This window comes from Notolabrus celidotus, chromosome 3 (assembly GCF_009762535.1).
Source record: "Notolabrus celidotus isolate fNotCel1 chromosome 3, fNotCel1.pri, whole genome shotgun sequence".
NCBI classification, from domain to species: Eukaryota; Metazoa; Chordata; class Actinopteri; order Labriformes; family Labridae; genus Notolabrus; species Notolabrus celidotus.
In genome coordinates, this window is record NC_048274.1 from 39862335 (window position 1) to 39883426 (window position 21092).

Genomic DNA, 21092 nt, shown 5'->3' on the forward strand with positions numbered 1-21092 from the left:
CAATCCCCTGTGCAAAAAATCCAGGAGCTTAAGACTGGAGTGAAACCTTGGCACTGGATGAAATGATACTGAGCTGAAGAACAGGACATGAGGAGGTTGGGGCTGCAGCTCCTTAATTTGGAGCTTTGGAAGAAATAACAGTTGGTTGGCAGCTAACCTGGAGACCAAAGAAACCCTCATCAGGGTCCTGGTGGTCTTGGCCTCAGAGACACCTTGGCATAAATATAATCAGAGCAGCAGCTCCAGGCATCTCCAACACAGCTGCTCTTAACCTGACTCTGAAACAAAAGCACTGCTGAATGAGCTGGAGGTTACACCACAGAGCACACTCATCACTCTGAAACAAGGATATGATGTTGTAATGTGGAAACACATTACCAGGATAAAACACCACAATCAGGGTGCTGCTCAATGTGTAATCACACCATTCTAAAGTTAGTACGATTTCTGAACAAGGTGCCCTCTTAGTTTTCCCTTTTTCGGGCAGCATAAATAAAATGCTTTGGCTTCTCTGGCAACAAGCTGAGAATACAATATCCAATTCAAATCTGAAAATCAAAATGCCTACATGTTCATAAATAGAATAAGCTTAAATGAATCTTTACTTACATGCCACGTGGCAGAGTTCTGCCGTTGAGGTCAGAACCTCCAGGTCCCCAGATGCCGTTTTCAGGGAGGAGCATCCCACGATTTTCACTTTCTCCAACAAACAAAGAGTTCATCACCTGCTGATGAGAGCCGTCGTCATCTGGAAAGGTCCCTCCACTACACACACAGAAGGGGGGGTTATAGTCCCAAACAGCAGCAACAGCTACTACTACTATCCGTCTCATCACTCTCAAGCCCAGCTCGGTCGATGCAGACGTCTGTCTAACATGAGTCTGGTTCTGCTCGCTAAATTAAGTTTTTCCTCGCCGCTGAACTAGCTAAATACTGTGAGGTGCAATGCTCATGGTGGATTAAGGTGAGATCAGATCGAGTCCTGTCAGTAAGAGGGGACTGGATCGTATCCTGTCTTGGTGTTGGGTCTCTGTTCATAATTTAACATAGAGTGGTCTAGACCTGCTCTGTTTGTAAAAGAGTCTTGAGATAACGTTTGTTGTGGTTTGGTGATATACAAATAGAAGCAGCAGCAGTTGTGATAGTTCAGAATATATTGTATAGTTCACTAAAATAAAGCTTATAGTTAAGCTGGATCAGGCTTGGACCAGCTTTTGTCATGCTGCTATAGGCTTAGACTGCCGGGGGAACTGGCGCACTGACACACTGGGATCCTAGCTCACCCTCTTCCCCCCAACCCCTTCATCACTTACTTTAACTCTGCCTGTCCCATTAAAGTTACTAACCATAGACCTTTCTGGAGTCCCTGAGCTCCATTGGCTCGTAGGTTCCTCTGAGCTGCCGTAGACGTCCTCCTGCTGTGGACGATCTGGACTCCAGCTGATACGGACGTGCTGGACTCCAGCGGCAACAGCTTCTACGACTCGTCTGATCACTATCACCTCTCTCTCTTACTCCCCTCTATCTGTCTTTCCAGACCCAACTCGGTCGAGGCATGATGGCTGTCTAACATGAGTCTGGTTCTGCTGGAGGTTTCTGCCTGTTAAAGGAAGTTTTTCCTCTCCACTGTAACTAGCTAAATACTGCGATGTGCAATGCTCATGGTGGATTAAGGTGGGGTCAGACTGAGTCTTATCCTGTCTTGGTGTTGGGTCTCTGTTCATAATTTAACATAGAGTGGTCTAGACCTCCTATGTTTGTAAAAGCGTCTTGAGATAACGTTTGTTGTGATTTGGCGCTATACAAATAAAGATTGATTGATTGATTGACTAAGCCAGGGTGCTCTCTGAGCTGACAGGTTTATGCTAATAAAACGATGCACTGATGGTGGTAAGCCAATCAGGTGCTTTTTTGTCATGTTCAAGCAATTTAGCAAATATACAAGAATATTCAAACATGACTGATGAAAAGTGAAGACAATGAATGACAACAACAACAAAAAGCATTACAAAATAATACAAAATAACCATATAAAGATTTGTGTTTCATTAAGTATCCAACAGCAGGGACCTGAACAAACATGATGAGTGTTGGTCTGTGTGTGAGCAGGGTGAATCAGGCCTGACTCAGGAGTAGGACAAGTGGAAACTACTGTTGTTATACACAAACTGATTTCAGCGTATCTGTTTCAGTATTTCTTTTGGTTCAAATTTGACTTCAGTTGATGTTCATTTTCTACCTTTTCCACAATGTAAACCCAGATATGAGCAGTCATTACTTATTCTTTCATGTTGTGTACAAGGCATGTGTCATAACTGAAGCTAATCTAGTTCTGTGAACTTTTCAGCTAAAATGTTTCACTGAAGAAATCATGATAAGTTGAGATAACTTAAAGGTGACATATCACGCTTTTTTCATCAATATATATTGGTCTAAGAGGTCCCCAAAACATGTCTTTAAAGTTTATGCTCAAAAAAACACTTTGAAATCAGATTTTGGCATGCCTGAAAAACCCTCTTCTTCAGCCCTCCTCAGAACACTCTGTTTTCTCTCTGACCACGCCCCCTCAGGAAGTGGATGTGTCTCGGCTCTCCAGCACGTTGATCTAATGTTTACATGTTGGCTGAATATACACGGCTGCTCAGAGATCGCGTTACTTCAACCCTCTGAATCTGATCCAGAATCTGATCCTGATGGAGAGGTGCCTGTAGCAGGACCTTTCTGAACCATTGGTCACAGATTTAGTGTTTCTGGTTGTTTTATTTATCAGTATGTCGACGTGTGTCTTGGTACACAGCTACAAACATGTAGCTATGTGGCTATGCTAATTAGCACTAGCACTTATCCATGATAAATAAAAATCATCCACTAGATCTTCAAATCTGCAGACGTGGGGAGTAAAACCGACCTTTGTGTTTATTAAGACAGCCTACAACTAGCATGCCTCCCTCCTAAGCTCCTTGTTAGCACACATTTGTGCAGGGAATGAAAAACAGAGGAGGGGTTGAGTTGTATTTTATACAGTCTATGGACTGAACAAGCTCTGAGCTCTGACTCCGTGACAGACCGGATATTGTTGTGACGTAACAAAAACACTGAAGTCTGAAACGGCTGGTTTCACACACATTTACAGAAAGGTGGAGAAATCAGAACAGGGGCAGAATGGATTTTTTTCATTCTCGGGGGGTTTGTAGACATGCCAGGGACACATATTTCAGGTAGAGAACCATTAAAAAGTCCATTTTGCATGATATGTCACCTTTAATATGTTTCATTTCTATAGGAGGGGGAGGGTTGAGCCCAGTAGGTTTGGGCTCTGTGCAGAGTGCAGTGTGCTCCAGCTGTGCAGTGTAGGCTCAAACTGATACTGAAAAGTCCTCTTGACTGGCTGCTGTCACCAAACACTGTGGGTATTTGAAAGCAACATGGAATAGTGTGAGTATAGAATAAGAACTTGTGGATACCATGTGGTGAAATACCCAAAAGATGTTGTTTTGCTATCAGTTGATTGAGTTGATTTCAGTGTTAAGTAAGCGCTAATTTGATGCTATTGACAGTGTTTCATAAATAGCAGGAAGCCGTTACATGTTCTTCATTTGGATCTGGATTATCAGATAACAGAATGACAACACTGACTGCCCCCACACAATCGATATAGATGCAGTGTAATAACAACAGCTGGGCCTTAGGCAGTGACATTAAGATCACGGATAGGCAACAAGGTATCATAAGTTTACACAGCCAGTCCTCCATCATTTCCTCCCTGAAGACTCTGAATCACTACATCAAGACATAGACCCTCTTGACCCTCAAAAAGTAACATGTTTCTGGTGTGAAAATGGCGTTTATGTCTGAAAAAAGATGATGTAAAGAAAACAGTGTGTTCATGAATTTGCAGATCTTTGTGTGAAACCCTGAACACCAAGCTCATTCGATGAGGGAGGGGCGCTTACCTTGCAAGAGTGAGTCCGATGCCATTATCAGCAAATCTAACCAAGACAGAGAGAATGTTATTGTTATGAGCCTGGCAACAGTTGAGCTCAAACACTCACACTGACATTTATACACATAAACACAAAGAGTTGAAAGGAGATAAAAAAGTTATTAAACAGATAAATTTCTCATTGTCCTCAAACATGCAGAGACACAATCAGTTCTCCCCAAAAACTCATAATGATTGTTTTCTGTTCCAGTCCTCGCTACAGAAGGTTAACAAAGTTCACCTCAGATAAAGATGTGTTTATTGTTCCTTTACTTTCTCAAGGTTTGCTTAGTATTTGATCCGTGCCTGTGTTCAGTACTTACTGGCAGTCATCCAGCCAGACATCCCCTCCTCTCAGCCAGGCTCCATGGTCCTGGTTCTTGAAGGCCACAAAGTGGTGGATCAGGGCAGGGACTCTGGGTTTGAAGGGGTCAGCATCCTGGTGGGGACCATACCTAAACCAAACAAAAAGAAATCCCAGCACCCAAATCAACCTGGTAATTTGAAGACAAAGGTTGAGTACTGGAATGAGACAGGACTCTTTTTGAAAGGAGCTAAGCAACTGCATGGATGGTGCTGTTTGTCCTCCAAGGGCGGGAATAAGACGGGTACAGTGTTGACTACTTCTGTTTTCCTTACCCTTGATGCTTAATGCTTAATGCAATGTATTTTCTGCTTTTGGCAATACAGGAGCATCTCCACTTTTGTATAATTGGCTCTTTCCCAGTGCTTTCACTTGTTAAAACATGCAACAGGGACCTCCAAGAGTTTCATTTCTCACTTGGTTCTGAGTTTATTTGATATGGGTTTTGAAAACTCCACTTATTTAGGGTGCAAGATTGACAGTGGTGAAAAAGCGTTCAGCCTTGGTTCAAGTTTCTGTGCTGCACCTCGAGGTGCTCAATGAGAAAGCTAAGAAATGTGATTGTTTGGCAGCTAAAGTTATCAAGTTAGCCTCAGAATTGACAAAGGTTAAATGATTACTCCTTAACCTGCAGCCCCAGTGAGCAGCCCACAGGCTCAGACCCCTTCCCTTCTGAGTGTAGTAAAGATTTTGGTCTAATAGAGCTTCCTGCAGCCAGCCCTGTAAGGAAGGGCCAGGGCAGAGGAAAGTCAAGGCTTACTGCTGTCAGAGGCTCACAGTACACAGGAGGCAGTGTGCTCTGAGGCTTCCTCACCCACAGTTTACTCAGTGGTCTGTAGGCCCGTGCTGCCTAAACTTGGAAGAGAGAGGTATCAGCAGGCATTCAGGCAGGACCACAAACTGTGGTGGAAGATTTAACCACCTCGGCTGAGTGGACACACCATTCAGGGGTGGTAACAGAAGTACTGCACAAATACTGCACAGCAGAGGTGGAATTATTCACTTAAGAGTCTTCAACACTCTGCTCTCTGTGGATCTTCTCTATGAAGACAACACCTTCGTTGGAACAGGAAACCCCAGCACATCCATGGCTAGGTGTCCCTCGATATGCCTTCCCAGTGTTTCCAGCAGAGTCCAGCAAAGCTGGAGATTTCTTCTGATTGTCTTGGTTCTGACAATGCACAGGCTGCTGGATGGAGTTCCAACTGCATCCACCCAAGAGCCAACACCTCCTGCCATAGCCGGAGAGCCTCAACAGGCATCTGAGCCTGCAGTGTCTACAGCTTTGATCATGGCCTCTGAGGGGTCAGACCCCCCCTGAGGGAGTGTGATCTGTCAGCAATTCAAAGCATTACTGACTCTGGAGCATCGTCCATCGTGGCAATCTTTGCCAACAGGTGGAAGATATCTGTGGAGTGTTATGGGCTGCAGAGAGTGATGCCTGAGAGTACCTAATAACATGTGTTTTGGGTCTTTATTGGAGCAGACTCAAAACAGTCTGTTGCACTGCAGACTGTTGTCTCTTCAATGGCAAGTCAAAACAATAAGCTGGAGACATCGCCCAGAAATGACCCAGGAGGTGTTCAAACAGTGTCACATGTGGAAGCATTAAGCCACTGACACAGCTGCTGTTATTGACGAATACATAATGTTAAGAAAGTAAACTGAATTTGACTTATATCTTCTCTGTGGATCTCTGTGGGAATAAACTGCTGCAGAGGCCGATTTGTCGTCAGTCATACGAATCAAAGTGATTCAAAGTGACTTGTTAGGAATGATTACAGGCCTAAAGCCTGATTTATACTTCTGCATTGAATCAACGCTGTAACCTACGACCTTAGGTCCATGTAGCACAGTTCCAATTTAGAAGCCTACGCACACAGCCTGACATATAACTCCAAAATAAAACTATGTGGAGAAACAACGAGAAAACATCTAAAACATTTCCTGAATCCTTTGCTGAACATGGCCTGTATATTTCAACGACTCTGACGTCTCCTCTCTATTGTTTTTTTTTTTTAAATAATTGCTGATGATCAACGGCAACATTTATCTACTCCAATTTAAAATAGCATGCTCTGAGTCACAATTGTTCCCAGTGGACAAGTAAGCAGAAAACGTATCAGGACTGGAAACAGGCCATCTGACTAGCATGGAAATCACACTGTATTGCAGAACAATGCGAACACTTGGACATACAAGTATGTAATGCTTACTACCGCATCTGCCACTATGGTGCAGAGTCAGCGCAGAAGTATAAACCAGGCTTTAAAAAGGCCTTAGAAGGTCTACTTAAGGCTGTTTGTGGACCGGGCTGAGATCTTGAAGAATTCACTGAACACACTGCAAGTCCTGAGTTTAAAGTCTGGTCAAGTGTGGAATTATGGACTTCAGATTTTTGGCTTAACCTTTGTCCTGGTGTGAGTTTACAACTTAAATCTAGAACTGAAAGGCTAACAGTGCCGTTAACAAAAACCACTACTGTGCAGAGTAACATTTACAGAATGCAAATACTACCAAAAAGCACTTAAAATGAATACTACCATGATTTGATGGAAACCTTTAAGATTATTCCTCTTGTTGATGTGTCATTAAATATCTTACTGATATATTTATTTAAGGAGCAAAGAACAACATAACAGCCTACACTTTGTTTCTGGTGTGCATAAATACAAAACACTGTTACACATTTCTTTGACTGTTTTCAGGAGAGCAATCTGACATAAGAGATGTACAGTCTGGACTGCATGAGTTGAGGCGTGGGTGGTGTGGAGGCTGTGTGCTTATTGATGAAGGGGTCATGACATGAGATGTTCTTCATACTGACTCTTGTAATACTGGTATTAAGACTTGTTCCACTTTTGCACTTTATTATCAATACAAATAATCAAACTTCTACCAAAGTCACAACCATAGTGACCTGCTGATGTTTTATATCACAGTTAATGCTAAAATGTGTCAGTTATAAACAGTAAATAAAACTCTACCAGGAAACATACTCATACTGACTTCTGCTGGATATGCTGTGTCCTTAGCTACTCATACAGTGTGTGTTTATTTGTCACAGAGTCAGAGGATTTATGGACGAAGGAGTCTCACCTTGCTCCAATTAAAGACAGGAAGGGTCTCTTGTCCTTGTCGTTGGCCAGTGTAGTCTTAACCCCATTATCCAGGATCATACCTGCCTGAATGGAAAGAAAGCAAGCCATATGTCAGGCAGTTCACAACCTACTGAACATAAATGAGAAAGAACAAAGCAGTGTTGTTTTTTATGTTGGGTTAACAGTCAATTAAAGTCCAGAAACTGATGCTGTCAGGCTGTCAGAGTTGCTCTTCTTCCCCATTGTATAGTTAAAGATATCTATCTGGTCCCATTAGTAGCTTACTGGTTTGGTGGATACCCAATATTGTTAATGAATCAGGGTCTTCAGCTGCTACATTTGTAACTTCAAATGCTGCTTTTTATACATCAGCCCTCTGCAGCATAGGAGGCTTTTGGTCTTATAACCATGTCAGATTTATTTGATCAACAGGGTTCATACGGGGCATTTCAAGGCTGCCATACAGTCATGGTGCAAGCTGGAGGACCTCAACAAAGACCTTGAAATAACTAAAGGCTGCAAACAGCTGCAGAATCGAATATAAGTCTCATATAGCTCAGTAGTAATAGCAACATTTCCTGGCATGAGACCATTAGAATATTAAATAAATTGCTCTCTGGATTAAGATCTTACTGTCATGATCCTCATCATGGCAGCCCTCCCCTCTCCCTCTTTGTGTGTGTTTTGTCATTTCCCTGTCTGTTGCTCCTCCTCCTGTGTCTCTTCCCCTTGTTTGTGTCTTGTGGGTGAATGTGGGCGGGGTTTCCATTCTGCAGGCAGCACCAGGTGAAGCCACTCAATAATCAACCCTCTCCTATAAAGACTCCGGATTCTCTCCTACTCGTTGCCAGATCGTACTTCAGTTTTAAGGGGTACACTGAGTCCGTGGCTCCTCAAGCATGTTTTTGTTTTGCTTGTCTTTGTGTGTGTCAAGCTGACGTCCTTGTGTGTTTTCATCTAGATTCAGAGTTTGCCGTGCATGCTTCCTGCTCTCATGCTGATCGCTTCCCTGTCTGCTGCTGAACCTGCCTGCCTTTGCCTGAGCTCCAGTTACCCTCTGTGGAAGGACACTGGAAAGAGGGACTGCTCCGCTCGTTACCCACGGCGCCATTACCACGGAGTTCACTCTAAATAAAACACTTGTATTTTCACAATCCAGCTTGCCTGAGTTCTGCATTTGGGTCCAGTCCTAGTGACAATCATAACACTTATTCCCCTCATCCATGGCCACAGGTACAACCGACTGAGTCACTGCACAGCTATCTGTCTTACATCAGGGATGCTCACTCTCTTCACCCCTCTTCACCATATTCATAGAACATCAGAATATCAACACCCAAGGTATCCAAGTCTGCCATAACCATCACACAAAAAGTCTGTATGCTGATGACATCCTGCTGTACCTTCAGTCCACAGCCAACTTACTACAAGAAGCAATTAAGCTAACTGATATATTTCTTAAGACAAGAGACCATCCAATAAATTGGACAAAATCAACAATTTTACCATCAAGTGGGGGTCTTGGACTGCTAGTGTTGAAGTCAAGACCAGATTAACTGAGACCAAGAAATGTCCGAGACCAGAGTGCACCAAGACCAAGACAAGACCAAGACATTTAGGGATCGAGACAGAGTCAAGACCAAGACCAAGGCAGGGCGAGACCGAGACAAGACCAAGACCATATATATCAATGAAAAATCATTATGGGAGTTAAGAAAATAAAAGACTTCTGTTTATGTTATTTAAGTTTGCTTTAAATACAATTGAAAACAACAAACACGGTTTGTTTTTGTCTCTGTTGCCTTTCTTTTGACATGCTGTGAGAGACTTCTGACTCCTTAAGTTTTGTTTTGGGAGTCGTTAGTTTAACTTTCTCTTTAGATCAGAGTTAAACTGTGTGTTCTGTTTCCTGTGATCTCAGGAGAGGTAGGAGGTCTTAGCTGAGCAGGATTATTTTGTCAAGCCTTTTTTTTTCTCATTAGTTGTGCATTTTCTGTTTTCTAATATTTGTAGTGTTTTGATCTGATGGGTTATCGGTGTTGACTGTGATAATCCTGTGGCAGCTATTTATCTGTGCCCTTCTCTCAGTGTGCCTCCAGAGTTTGTTATTGAATGTCTATTTATTGATTAATTAAATGTTTCAGCAGACATCTCTGGTCACAGGCATACAGTCTCTCCTCCTGTCGTCTGTCTGCATTCATCAATGCATGAGTGTAGGGGGCGTCACTCACCGTGAAAGTCACGGCTGTAACAGATGAGGAAAAAAATGAATGAATTGAGAAGGGGGGTTGTCTCTTATCCCAGTAATGACAGGGACACAGAGTGCTTTAGTAGTGGTCTTTACAGGTCTTGATATAAAATACAAAGTCCGCCCAGTCAGAGACCGAGACAAGACCGAGTCAATATGCTTTCGATTCCGAGACGAGACACAGACCTTTAATAAACGGTCTCGAGACTAAGACCGGTCTCGAGTACTACAACACTATGGACCGCTGCACAAATAGTGAGGTATAAACATCTCCACCATGCTGTCAGAGTCGTTTAATTTAATCTCACCACTGAAAAACACAGAGAATGACCTTAGCCGCGGGATGAACCTGCCACTCTCTCTTACAGGTAGAACTGCTGCAATCAAAGTGACATTACCAAAAATAAACTCTCTTTAAAATGATACAGCCCAATGCAGACAGGCTTCAACCATTGAACTCAATAACAAATCAATTGTACTGCAAAAACAAGGATTAAACTCACAACACTACAAACAATCAAACCACAGAAGGACTACTTTTATTTCCTCACAAATCAACTACAGTATATTTCAAACTGGATCAATTAAACAACCCAGCATGGACAGAAACAGAGAAAATATCTTATTATCAGACTGGGCAGCTGTGGCTCAGTGGGTAAAGTGGGTCGTTTCTCAATCAGAAGGTTGGTGGTTTGATCCCAGCTTCTGCAGTAACATGACAAAGTGCCCTTGGGCAAGACACTGAACTGCTCCCGCTGTTGTTCAGCCGTGTGTGAATGTGTGTGAATGAGATTAACACTGATGGTCCCTCACTATAGCAGCCTCTACTATCAGTGAATGAATGGGTATGAATGGGTGAATTTGAAGAGTAGTGTAAAAGCGCTTTGAGTGCTCAGAAAGACTAGAAAAGTGCTATATAAGTACAAGTCCATTTACCATTTACCATTCACTCTAGACGACCACTGGCTTTAAATGTCACCATAGTTTTAAAAACACTGTAATTTCAACAACTCTGACAGCTTGGTGGAAAATCAATGACCTCTCCAAATCCACATCAACCCAGTGCAAACACACCCCATCACAATGTCCAAAAATACAAACATATAATTGATACGGCACAAGGTAATCATAGAGCTCATCTCACCCAAAATAGCAGACACAAAAAGAGCCTCAGACTCAGACATGTTCATCCTGTACTCTCAACACAATAGATTATTATCACCCCGCCGCTTGGCTCTGTCCCCATGTTCAGAGCTTCCAGGAGAAGGACGGTAATAAAATGTCCAGTCTCACACTGTTTACTCAGGGATCCATCAGTACTAAGCCCAGCAGCCAGGGATCTCAGACCTATACTCACTGCCAAGAAGACAACACCCGTGAACTGGAAAACTGGACACAATCTCAACACAACACACTGGTTAAACATACTGACAGAATATAGTGTATATCCAGAATATATAGCACTTATGCTAACCTATATAAACATTCTGACTGTGGTTTTTATTTCAGTTACAACTATTATCACAACTTATGACAATGATAGTTATGATACCGATAAGGTCAATGGTGATGATTATAGCAGTAATATTAGTAATTATGGTAATGATGATAGAGGTGAGATTTTGATATTACTGAGTATCCTTTAGTTTCTCGCTGCTTTCAGTTCAATTTGTCATATTTCTCGTCTTTTGTGGACTTGACTGACAAATATCCACAGGACTCATCACCTGTTTTTACTTTCTATTTGCCAACACAGACCAATTCATAAATGACACACCTCAAGAACCTGACTAGAGTAATCAATGCTTAGTTCATATCACAATAACATCCTACGTACAGAACCCTGCCAGGGTCAACCCTCTGTAACACACACACACTTTGACTCCACTCACACTACAGTCATGGCCAAAAGTTTTGAGAATGACACAACTATTAATTTTCACAAAGTCTGCTGTTTCAGTTTTTATAATGGCAATTTGCATATACTCCAGAATGTTATGAGGAGTGATCAGCTCAACTGCAATTAATTGCAAAATCCCTCTTTGCCTTGAAAATGAACTTTATCACCAAAAACACATTTCCACTGCATTTCAGCCCTGCCACAAAAGGACCAGCTAACATCATTTCAATGACACACAGGTGTCACACACATTAACACAGGTGTGGGTGTTGATGAGGACAAGGCTGGCGATCAATCTGTCATGATTGAGTGACTGGACACTTTAAAAGGAAGATGGTGCATAACACCATTGTTCCTCATCTGTTAGCCATGGTTACCTGCAAGGAAACACGTGCAGCCATCATTGCATTGCACAAAAAGGGCCTAACAGGGAAGTTTATAGCAGCGAGTAAGATTGCACCTCAGTCAACCGTCTATCGAATTATCAAGAACTTCAAGGAGAGAGGTTCAATTGTTGCCAAACAGGCCCCAGGGCGCCCAAGAAAGTCCAGCAAGCGCCAGGACCGTCTCCTGAAGGTGTTACAGCTGCGGGATCGGGCCACCACCAGTGCAGAGCTTGCTCAGGAATGGCAGCAGGCAGGTGTGAGTGCATCTGCACGCACAGTGAGGCGAAGACTTTTGGAGGAAGGCCTGGTGTCAAGGAGGGCAGCAAAGAAACCACTTCTCTCCAGTAAAAACATCAGGGACGGACTGATATTCTGCAGAAGGTACAGGGACTGGACTGCTGAGGACTGGGGTAAAGTCATTTTCTCTGATGAATCCCCTTTCCGATTGTTTGGGGCATCTGGAGGAAGGCTTGTTCGGAGAAGACGAGGTGAGCGCTACCATCAGTCCTGTCTCTTGCCAACAGTGAAGCATCCTGAGACCATTCATGTGTGGGGTTGCTTTTCGGTCAAGGGAGTGGGCTCTCTCACAATCTTGCCTAAAAACACAGCCATGAATAAAGAATGGTACCAGAACGTCCTCCCAGAGCAACTTCTCCCAACCATCCAAGGGCAGTTTGGTGATGAAGAATGCCTTTTCCAGCATGATGGAGCACCTTGCCATGAAGCAAAAGTCATAACAAAATGGCTCGGGGAACAAAACATTAAGATTTTGGGCCCTTGGCCAGGAAACTCCCCAGATCTTAATCCCATTGAGAACTTGTGGTCAATCCTCAAGAGGCAGGTGGACAATCAAAAACCCACAAATTCTGACAAACTCCAAGCATTGATTATGCAAGAATGGACTGCCATCAGTCAGGATTTGGTCCAGAAGTTGATTGACAGCATGCCAGGGAGAATTGCAGAGGTCTTGAAAAAGAAGGGTCAACACTGCAAATATTGACTTATTGCATGAATTCTGTGTAATTCTCAATAAAAGCTTTTGATACTTATGAAATGCTTCTAATTGTATTTCATTATACCATAGAAACATCTGACAAAAACACCTAAAAACCCTGAAGCAGCAGACTTTGTGAAAATGGAATATTTGTGTCATTCTCAAAACTTTTTGCCATGACTGTACAGCACCTGCTTAGGTACGGAGATACGCAGAGCTATGGCGTTGGCTACGACGTTGATTTATACTTCTGCATCGACTCAGAAGTATAAATCAGGCTTTACTCCCACCTCCACTACGTTGCTATTTGTTTTATTTATGTTTGTTGTTTTGGTTTTTTTCTCTCTCTGTTGTTGGTCTGTTTCAAAAAAACTAAAAACAACAAAAAAATACTCATTTTAAAGAAAGTAATAAAAAGGATGAGATTTCAGAAAATAATCATATGCAGGAAAATCAGCACAAAGAGAACTGTCCCAATTTGTTCACCAAAACTGACACAACAGGTGCATTCCAACCAAGAGTTCCGGGGTCTTTTAGCCCCCAGAACTACTTTACCCTGAACTAAAAGGTTGTCTGTGTTTCGACCGTGGGCTGAAGTCCCGGGTAGATTGTGTAAATCAGGTCAGTGACGTATGGAGAAAAAAAAAGTAAATGCACTACACCACCAGACCAGTAGAGGGCAGTAAAACAAAGAGGAATGCCATTCATCACAGATGACTCCATAGAGGCAGATGGACAGGCAGGTACCATTATGAGCAACACAACAGTTAGCCTGTTAGCATGAAGAGACTCAGCTGGTCTGTTTTAGATGGTGCTATATTTCATCACAGATGGATTCACTGAATCAACACGTGAGAGGAGATAAGCACGAGTAGCAAAGACGTTTCAACACGCCTTTAAAATCCTTTTGAACTCAAAAAGCTGTGGCAGAGATCGACCGGTGTTTCGGTTTAAACAGCGACCCTGTTAACTGGAGACTCTCAGCCGGATGCATCCCTCATAAACGTCTTTAGACGATCACTAAATATCTGATGAGGATATTTTGAAATCTTACTAAACTAAACTAGTTTGCATTCCCAGGAACTCCCTCTGTGTTTCAACAGCTGTGTAAACTCCACAAACACTGACACGTTCAGCTGAAGGTCTCCAGTTTACAGGGTCACTTTTAAAACCGGAACACTGTGTTACGGGTGTGAGGGTGAACCCAAAAGCAGCACACTGGAGCCCGGAGGAAACAGCAGGTAACAAGTCTTTGTAGGTCTTTACTAACCCGGTCACACAATGTCTGTTGAGATGCTGGTTTCGCTGTGTGGAGGATCAGGCTGGAAACAGACGAGGAGCAGGCAAATCTCTTGGTCGGGGACAGAAGGCTGAGGTAGTTACCAGGGCAGAAACGAGGAAGGAAGGTCGGGGACAGGCAGGGTCGAAACCGGGAGATCAGTCCGAGGATAAGTGCTGGAGAGTCTTGCATTTGCAGTGAGAACAATCTGGCACTGAGTGAGCTGAGACCGGGACTTAAATACTGGCAGCAGGTAATGAGAAACAGGTGATTTGTGTTGGCTTAATGAGGAGAGTGTGGTTCAGGTAAACGAAGGGGAGTGGAAATGTAGTGGGCTGAGAGGCTGAGCAGGTGTGGCAGGTGATAACTGTGACACACCGGGAGAGACGCATTCACGGTGGACTGAGAGAAGACTACTGTTACAAGCTGCTAAATCAAGAGAATCACAGCTTCTTCTTTTGAAAAGTACACACACATACAAAAAAGATTAAAATGGAGAAGTAAATAAAAGCATTAAAAGGGCAATAAAAGAGATTTTCAGAGTAAAAGGATGACATCACATTGGGAAAATTAGAAAAAGTGCAAAGGATGAATTAGGAACATTAAAATAATAAAAGAAAAAAAATACTAATTAAAGCAATCAGATAAAATAATCTAATGAAATTTAAGACAGTGAATTAGTTGGATAAAAACTAAAATCAATAATAAAATAGGAGTAAGAAAGATAAGAGGGCCTGATCTACTAAGATCCCAAATCACGAGCGCTAATTTGCGTGTGCAAATAATCATTTTGCACGTGTTATTTCTGGGCGTGTTGCGGGTGATCTACTAAGACTGCGTGCGCAAATGATAACGATTGCAAAAGTGGTGTGGACCGCCCTATTTTACGAGGATTTTGCGTGTGCTATCGGCTGTCACCATGGAGAGTTTGAGAGAACAGAGTGGCCTTAAGTGATAAATGAAGTTTGAAGTCATGGAGTTGGAGGTTTTTGTGGAGGAGGGAAATAAACACATCGGTGAACTCCAGCAGGTGAATGCTGTGAGAAAAAACAGAAGATCTGCCGATGAAATAAATGCTCCTACTCTACTCCAAAACCCAATCAGTGTTTTGATGGAGTTTAGAGAGCAATTTGATGAGGCTTAGTCTGCCACTCTTGCTCTAGAAAAGTTAGGCGTCACTTGGATGAAGACAGTCGCCTCACTGTCCCAGGGAGCAACTTTTGGGTGAACGTTTTAATGCCTGATATCATCATCCAGCAACTGTCCCAAAGATAACTAGCCGCGAACTAGTTTGGGAAACACCATTTCTTGTTTTAACATAAAATACTGATTGATATATAATACAGATCATCAGACATGTTCAATGTCTCGGTGTAATAAACACACTTGTGTGAGTCCAGCCTGCAGACCTGGAACAACCTCTCTTCTTTTAACATCCTATGACGGCGGCGTGACACGAGTTACGCTCCCATTAGGATGATCCAAATTTAAAGTGAAGACAAAGAGGTAGAGTGAGCTAACACAAAGAACACTTTTGGTGGAAGAGAGAGTAAAGAGATAACAAAAGACACTTTATGGTTATTATAAACACTCTGCAGTGCTTGGTATATCTCCCTGACTCCCTCTGCTTGAGCTGGGACTGAGGCCTCAGGTCATTCAACGCTCGCCCGGCCTCTTCAGTGAGTCACTTTCCTTGTTTCCTCTTCTTTATTCTCACTGTTCACCTTTTCACTATCTTTATCTCTCAGCACTTCTTATCCCACACTGTACTCTTTCCTGTACCCTCAGGGATGCATCAATAATTCAAAAATACTGTGACACATTTAAAAAGTCTCTGGAACAACAGTGGAAGAGGGGAGTCTCACATACACTGATGTTTACCGCATCAGCTTCAGAGTGCAGTGATTGTCACACTTGCAGAAACAACAGAGATTTCAAACCTGATGACAAACAGTCATCAGGGACACTTGAACAGTCATGACTATTCCTCCTGTTAGACATTTTGAGAACCAGCACTTATCAATGAAGACATAAACACTCTGTGAGACGCATCTCCAAAACAAAATAAATAAAAGCTTGACATGTTGAGGGGTTTCATGATGTTTACATGAAGAGTGTTTTTATCTTTTCTTTTTATGACAGGAGACTTGAATGGCCCCTTCTTTCTTTAGTATTGTCCTTACACAAAGTAGAAACTTTCAAATGAGTTTCTTATTACAGGATGAGAAAATCAAAGCAGCATTAGTATTAGGGGTGACCCCAAATAGTCGAATATTGGATGATTCGTTCTAACGAGCCTTAGTCGACTGCCAATCTCATAGTGGAATATTTGCATATGAAACATGGATCATTCCATTCAAACCATGGGGGTGCTCAATGTCTCATTTTACATTATTTTCCTGTTTCCTGTAAAAATAGTGTCTCATATATCCTGTTTTGATATAAATATAGACTTATTTAATGTAATTCTGAGAACAGCTCTTGAAGTGTTAAATCTCCTTAAAGTGGTAATTAAATCTCCCCTGGTAATTAAAGGTGGACCATTTAGCGGGACCTGTGGAGCAGACGTACCTCAGCTGGTCTTTAAATCTTTCTACGTTCATGGTAGCTCAAAATGTCAGGAAATAAAACTTCAGTTGATCCTAAAAACTAGTGATGAAGATGAGGAGCAGCTTCATGAAGAGGGCTGTGAGATCAAGGATTACTGGACCACACAAAAACTGTACGGGGCCAAAAGAACGAGGAGGAATACCCAAAGCTGTCTGAAGCCTCAAAAACAATCCACAGCATCCCATCCACCTCCACATCATCAGAGAGGATATTCTCAAAGACAGGATTTATACAGTCAACAAAGACAGGAGCGCTCTTCTGCCCGTACACACGATGGTTTTCCTCATGTACAATTTGAAAAGACTCAAGCGGACAAAGACGAGATGAAAGACTGTTTTAAAAGGTTCTGTTAAGAGATTTAAAAACCCTTTAGCTGGTTCAGGTTTGATTTTGAACATTATAAACATGTTTAGTCTTAAGTTGGACAAACTACCCTCCACAGTGCTGCTCTCCTCTGTGTGAACACTGTTTAAATATCTCCTGATTCCTTACTCTATAGTGGAGCGTTGTTCCATGTTTAATGGATGGTGGTCTTATTTGAGTTTTCTCTCCTTCATCACCTCGTTGTTTTTGTAATATAGATTTAAAAAATCTAAGTTTTATACTTATAATATTCTGTTGTCCCTTTTACTTTAAGCTATGAGTCTCTTAATTGTAAAGGGTTATGTGTAATATTGTCATGTGGTCACCATCATGCAGACTTTGGGTCAATAAAGAAAAACAACAAACATTCCACTATTCATCCACTATGGGCAAAATCTGATGAATCAGATTCCACTAAGCAAATCCTTAGTCGGGGTCAACCCTAATTAGTATCCTGATCATGTTGATGTTGCTGTGACATTGTCTGTCAGCTAAATTTACAGAGGTTTGGTCGTCCTACCTGAAGCAACAGGACAAAAATGCCCCCTGTTGTCTGACAGTCTTAGGACAGCATCCCGAGTGTGTCACAGCCAGGGGTGCAGCTCGCTCGGCTGGAAGTGAAGCTTACACCAAAGCGTCTGCCCCCTGGTGGCTGGCTAAATAAACGTGGTAGGAATGTTTCTCCCATCCGTATGCTGTGGTGATATGTAGTCATTATTTGACTGTTTTGTGTTCAAGGCCTCTTTTTCCTGAAAAGTTTCTTCTTCGTTAGTTATTAGAGGTTAAAAAACGGGGTTTTACCACCGGGTTAGCTTTGATTTACAGCCGATGTAGAGAGAAACTCCAAAGGATCTTGTGACGCTACGCTGTAGGGTGGAGCTCGTTACCATGGCAACCACAGAAATTATCTACAGCGCAGACTCTGGCTGCACAATGGCTGCGCATTGGAACAGGTTTTTTTTGGCTTCAAATCTGCACAACTGGAAAGGCGGAGCAACGCTGCCCATTTTATATACAGTCTATGGTCCCAGCATGTAGGCCCACTTCCTGATCTCTACTGCATTATACAGCGCCGGTATCTGCCGCTCTTTGAGAGGATGGCCTTTTCCCAGTCCATGATGTGGTTTTCTCTCTTGCAGTGGTCTGAGGTGGCTGATTTGAAGTTGCCTTGGTCCCCTTTTTGCTTTATTGCACGTGTACGATGCTTCATCACATACCTAGGATGCTGTCTTAAGACTGTTGGACAACAATGGGCGTGGTCGTCCTGCTGCTTCAGGTAGGACGACCAAACCTCTATATATCAGCTGACAGATGAGTCAGAGCAACATCATGTGACTGTTCCAAGGATGACTGCAGGAAGTTTGTAGATGAAACTTGTCGAGGTAAAACAGAAACACACTGGTGTAGTTACAAGAACAGTCTTACTATAATCTTATAGTCTGAATCCATAGACTTTGTCATCAGAATTTGTCATTAGTTTAGATTAAGAGGACCACTCTTCTGTCATAGTGTAAATAACCCCAATGTAAAACTTGTGTTTGGACTCAAGAACGCACAGGGCTGGTGTCCCCCGTACCTGTGTCATCAGACTCACCCTGTAGTTGGAGTGGGCTCTGTTGTTGGTGAACTGGCCCATGGGTGTGTGTTCAGTGTGTCCTGGAGAGTAGAGGCCCTCTGAGGGGCCTGTAGGAACGTGGTGGAAGATGAACCAGAAACCTGTTTCCTGAAGGATCACACAGAAACATGCTCAAAGAGAGTCTGTTACTGATGAACAACATAGAGGATATCTTTGCTCTTTAGAGAGCACAAAAATGGAACAGGTAGTTGGGCAATAAGCAGGTAATGTATAGTGAGCGGGTCATTATGCGAAACAGAATCCTGACAGGGTGAGGAAAGACCCTGACACAAAGCAGACCCTGCAGAGATTCTGTTTCATGTAACAACCCGCTCACTACACGCTCTCCCTCACAGAGCCATTACATCAGCAAGGACTGATGAGACTTCTTTCCAAAGGATGTATTCTTTATATTTTCACTAGTAGGATCATAATTGGCGATTTATCGTAGTGAGACTGTGGCAGTGCCTCGGTCTGTTGTCTGCTTGAATCAGAAGTTAATAGGAGTACACATCGATTAATCTGACCTGGCAGCTTGGTAATGAGACAAACCTCCTTGGGGGAGGCGGAGGAACTCACCTCTGAGCCTGCAGCAGCACAGTTGATGAGGTTGTTATTGGGGTTGGCGATCCAGAAAGTTGAAGTTGCACTGGAGAGAAGTAGAAAATAGAGGGAAAGGAGAGTAGAGTTGTGTTAGTGGATTGGTCTTGGATCCTTCCTGGGATGTCGTAGTGAATAAAGTGTGAGCAGTGTCCATGAACAGAGAGGAGCAGGAAATGAAGGAGACAAAATAAAGCTCTGCTGTTACATAAATAGACTATGTGGGATTCAAGAGAAGCTCAAATCTGTCAAATCTCCATATCAGCTATCAGCTGTCGTAAAGGAACCTTCCAGTTTTTCCTCAACTTGTCTTTCAAAATATTTGTACTCTGCACTGATACATGTCCCTGTTTCACAAAAAATCCAATACCTGAAATATCTGTCTGTGCCTCTAGCTTGAGACTGGTTTAGACAAGCCAGACAGATACAAAACAAGGATGGATCAATTCTTTAGCTTCTTAGTCGGGATCTATGAAACCGGTCTGACAGAAACTCACTTCAGATATCTGTCCCATGTCACAAACTTTTGATGAAGTACTGACCGTTTTAGACTAAAAGACCATGTCCAATTGTTCTGTCCCATTTCTTGTTTGATATTAGCTCCACATGTTGAAGAGGGTAAAAGTCTTTAGACACAGTGCACCTCAGCAGCAACACTTAATGTCACAAGATTAGCTACCCAGTGTTTCTGAATGCTGCACTGAGTTATTCTATACTTATTCTAACTAAAGTAGTTTAAATGATCCAAACTGTGCTTGTTTAACAGTAGTAACCCAATGTTCCTCATGTCAGGCTTGTCAGGAATTGAGCGATGTGGAGGCCATCTTTCAGGGAATAACTGAGAGCTGAGAAATGGGAGCAACAAAAAAAATAACTGAGCTGATGAGACTATAGTCACTACATGTTACAATATCTTGTGAATGTTAGACAGCATTTAAAAAGCATCTTCCTCGTAGTCTTAACACTTAGGCCACTTAGGGCTTTAGTCTACATGTTACATTCACACAGAAGACTCCCGTCGGATCCATCAGGGTGTCTTATACATGAATCTGTGTCTCATTACTTCCTTTAATATTCCCTAATAAGTCTCTAAAGACTCTTCAGCTGGTCCAAAACGCTGCAGCTCGAGTACTGACTAGAACTATGAAGAGAGAGCACATCTCTCCAGTGTTAGCTTCTCTACACTGGCTCCCTATAAAATCTAGACTAGAATTTAAAATCCTTCTTCTGACCTACAAAGCTCTTACTGATCAGAAACCTTCATATCTTAAAGAGCTCATAGTGCCCTATTACCCCTCTAGAACACTACGCTCCCAACATGCAGGCCTGCTGGTCCTACCTAAAGTCTCTAAAAGTAGTATGGGAGGTAGAACCTTCAGTTATCAGGCCCCTCTCCTTTGGAATCATCTAGTAGCCAGTTAAAGTCAGTTAAAACTTTCCTTTCTGATACAGTTTATAGTTTAAGCTGACGCAGGCTTTGACCAGCTCTTATTTAAGCTGCTATAGGCTTAGACTCATCACTATCATCACTCTCTCTCTCTCTCTCTCTCTCTCTCTCTCTCTCTCTCTCTCTCTCTCTCTCTCTCTCTCTCTCTCTCTCTCTCTCTCTCTCTCTCTCTCTCTCTCTCTCTCTCTATCTCTCTCTCTCTC

The 21092-nt window shown here is 42.6% G+C and overlaps 1 protein-coding gene across 2 annotated transcripts in view; it reads right to left on the reverse strand.

The window, feature by feature from the left end:
- Positions 1–21092, reverse strand: part of cemip (cell migration inducing hyaluronidase 1) — a 138339-nt gene that overhangs the window by 17700 nt on the left and 99547 nt on the right. For both annotated transcript variants that reach the window (XM_034680589.1, XM_034680590.1), the window contains exons 15-20: positions 19422–19491; positions 18822–18950; positions 7446–7531; positions 4306–4437; positions 3954–3989; positions 610–765 (exon numbers count right to left, since the gene is read on the reverse strand). In XM_034680589.1, the coding sequence (XP_034536480.1) occupies positions 610–765; positions 3954–3989; positions 4306–4437; positions 7446–7531; positions 18822–18950; positions 19422–19491 (609 nt within the window). The remainder of the gene's footprint in view (positions 1–609; positions 766–3953; positions 3990–4305; positions 4438–7445; positions 7532–18821; positions 18951–19421; positions 19492–21092) is intronic.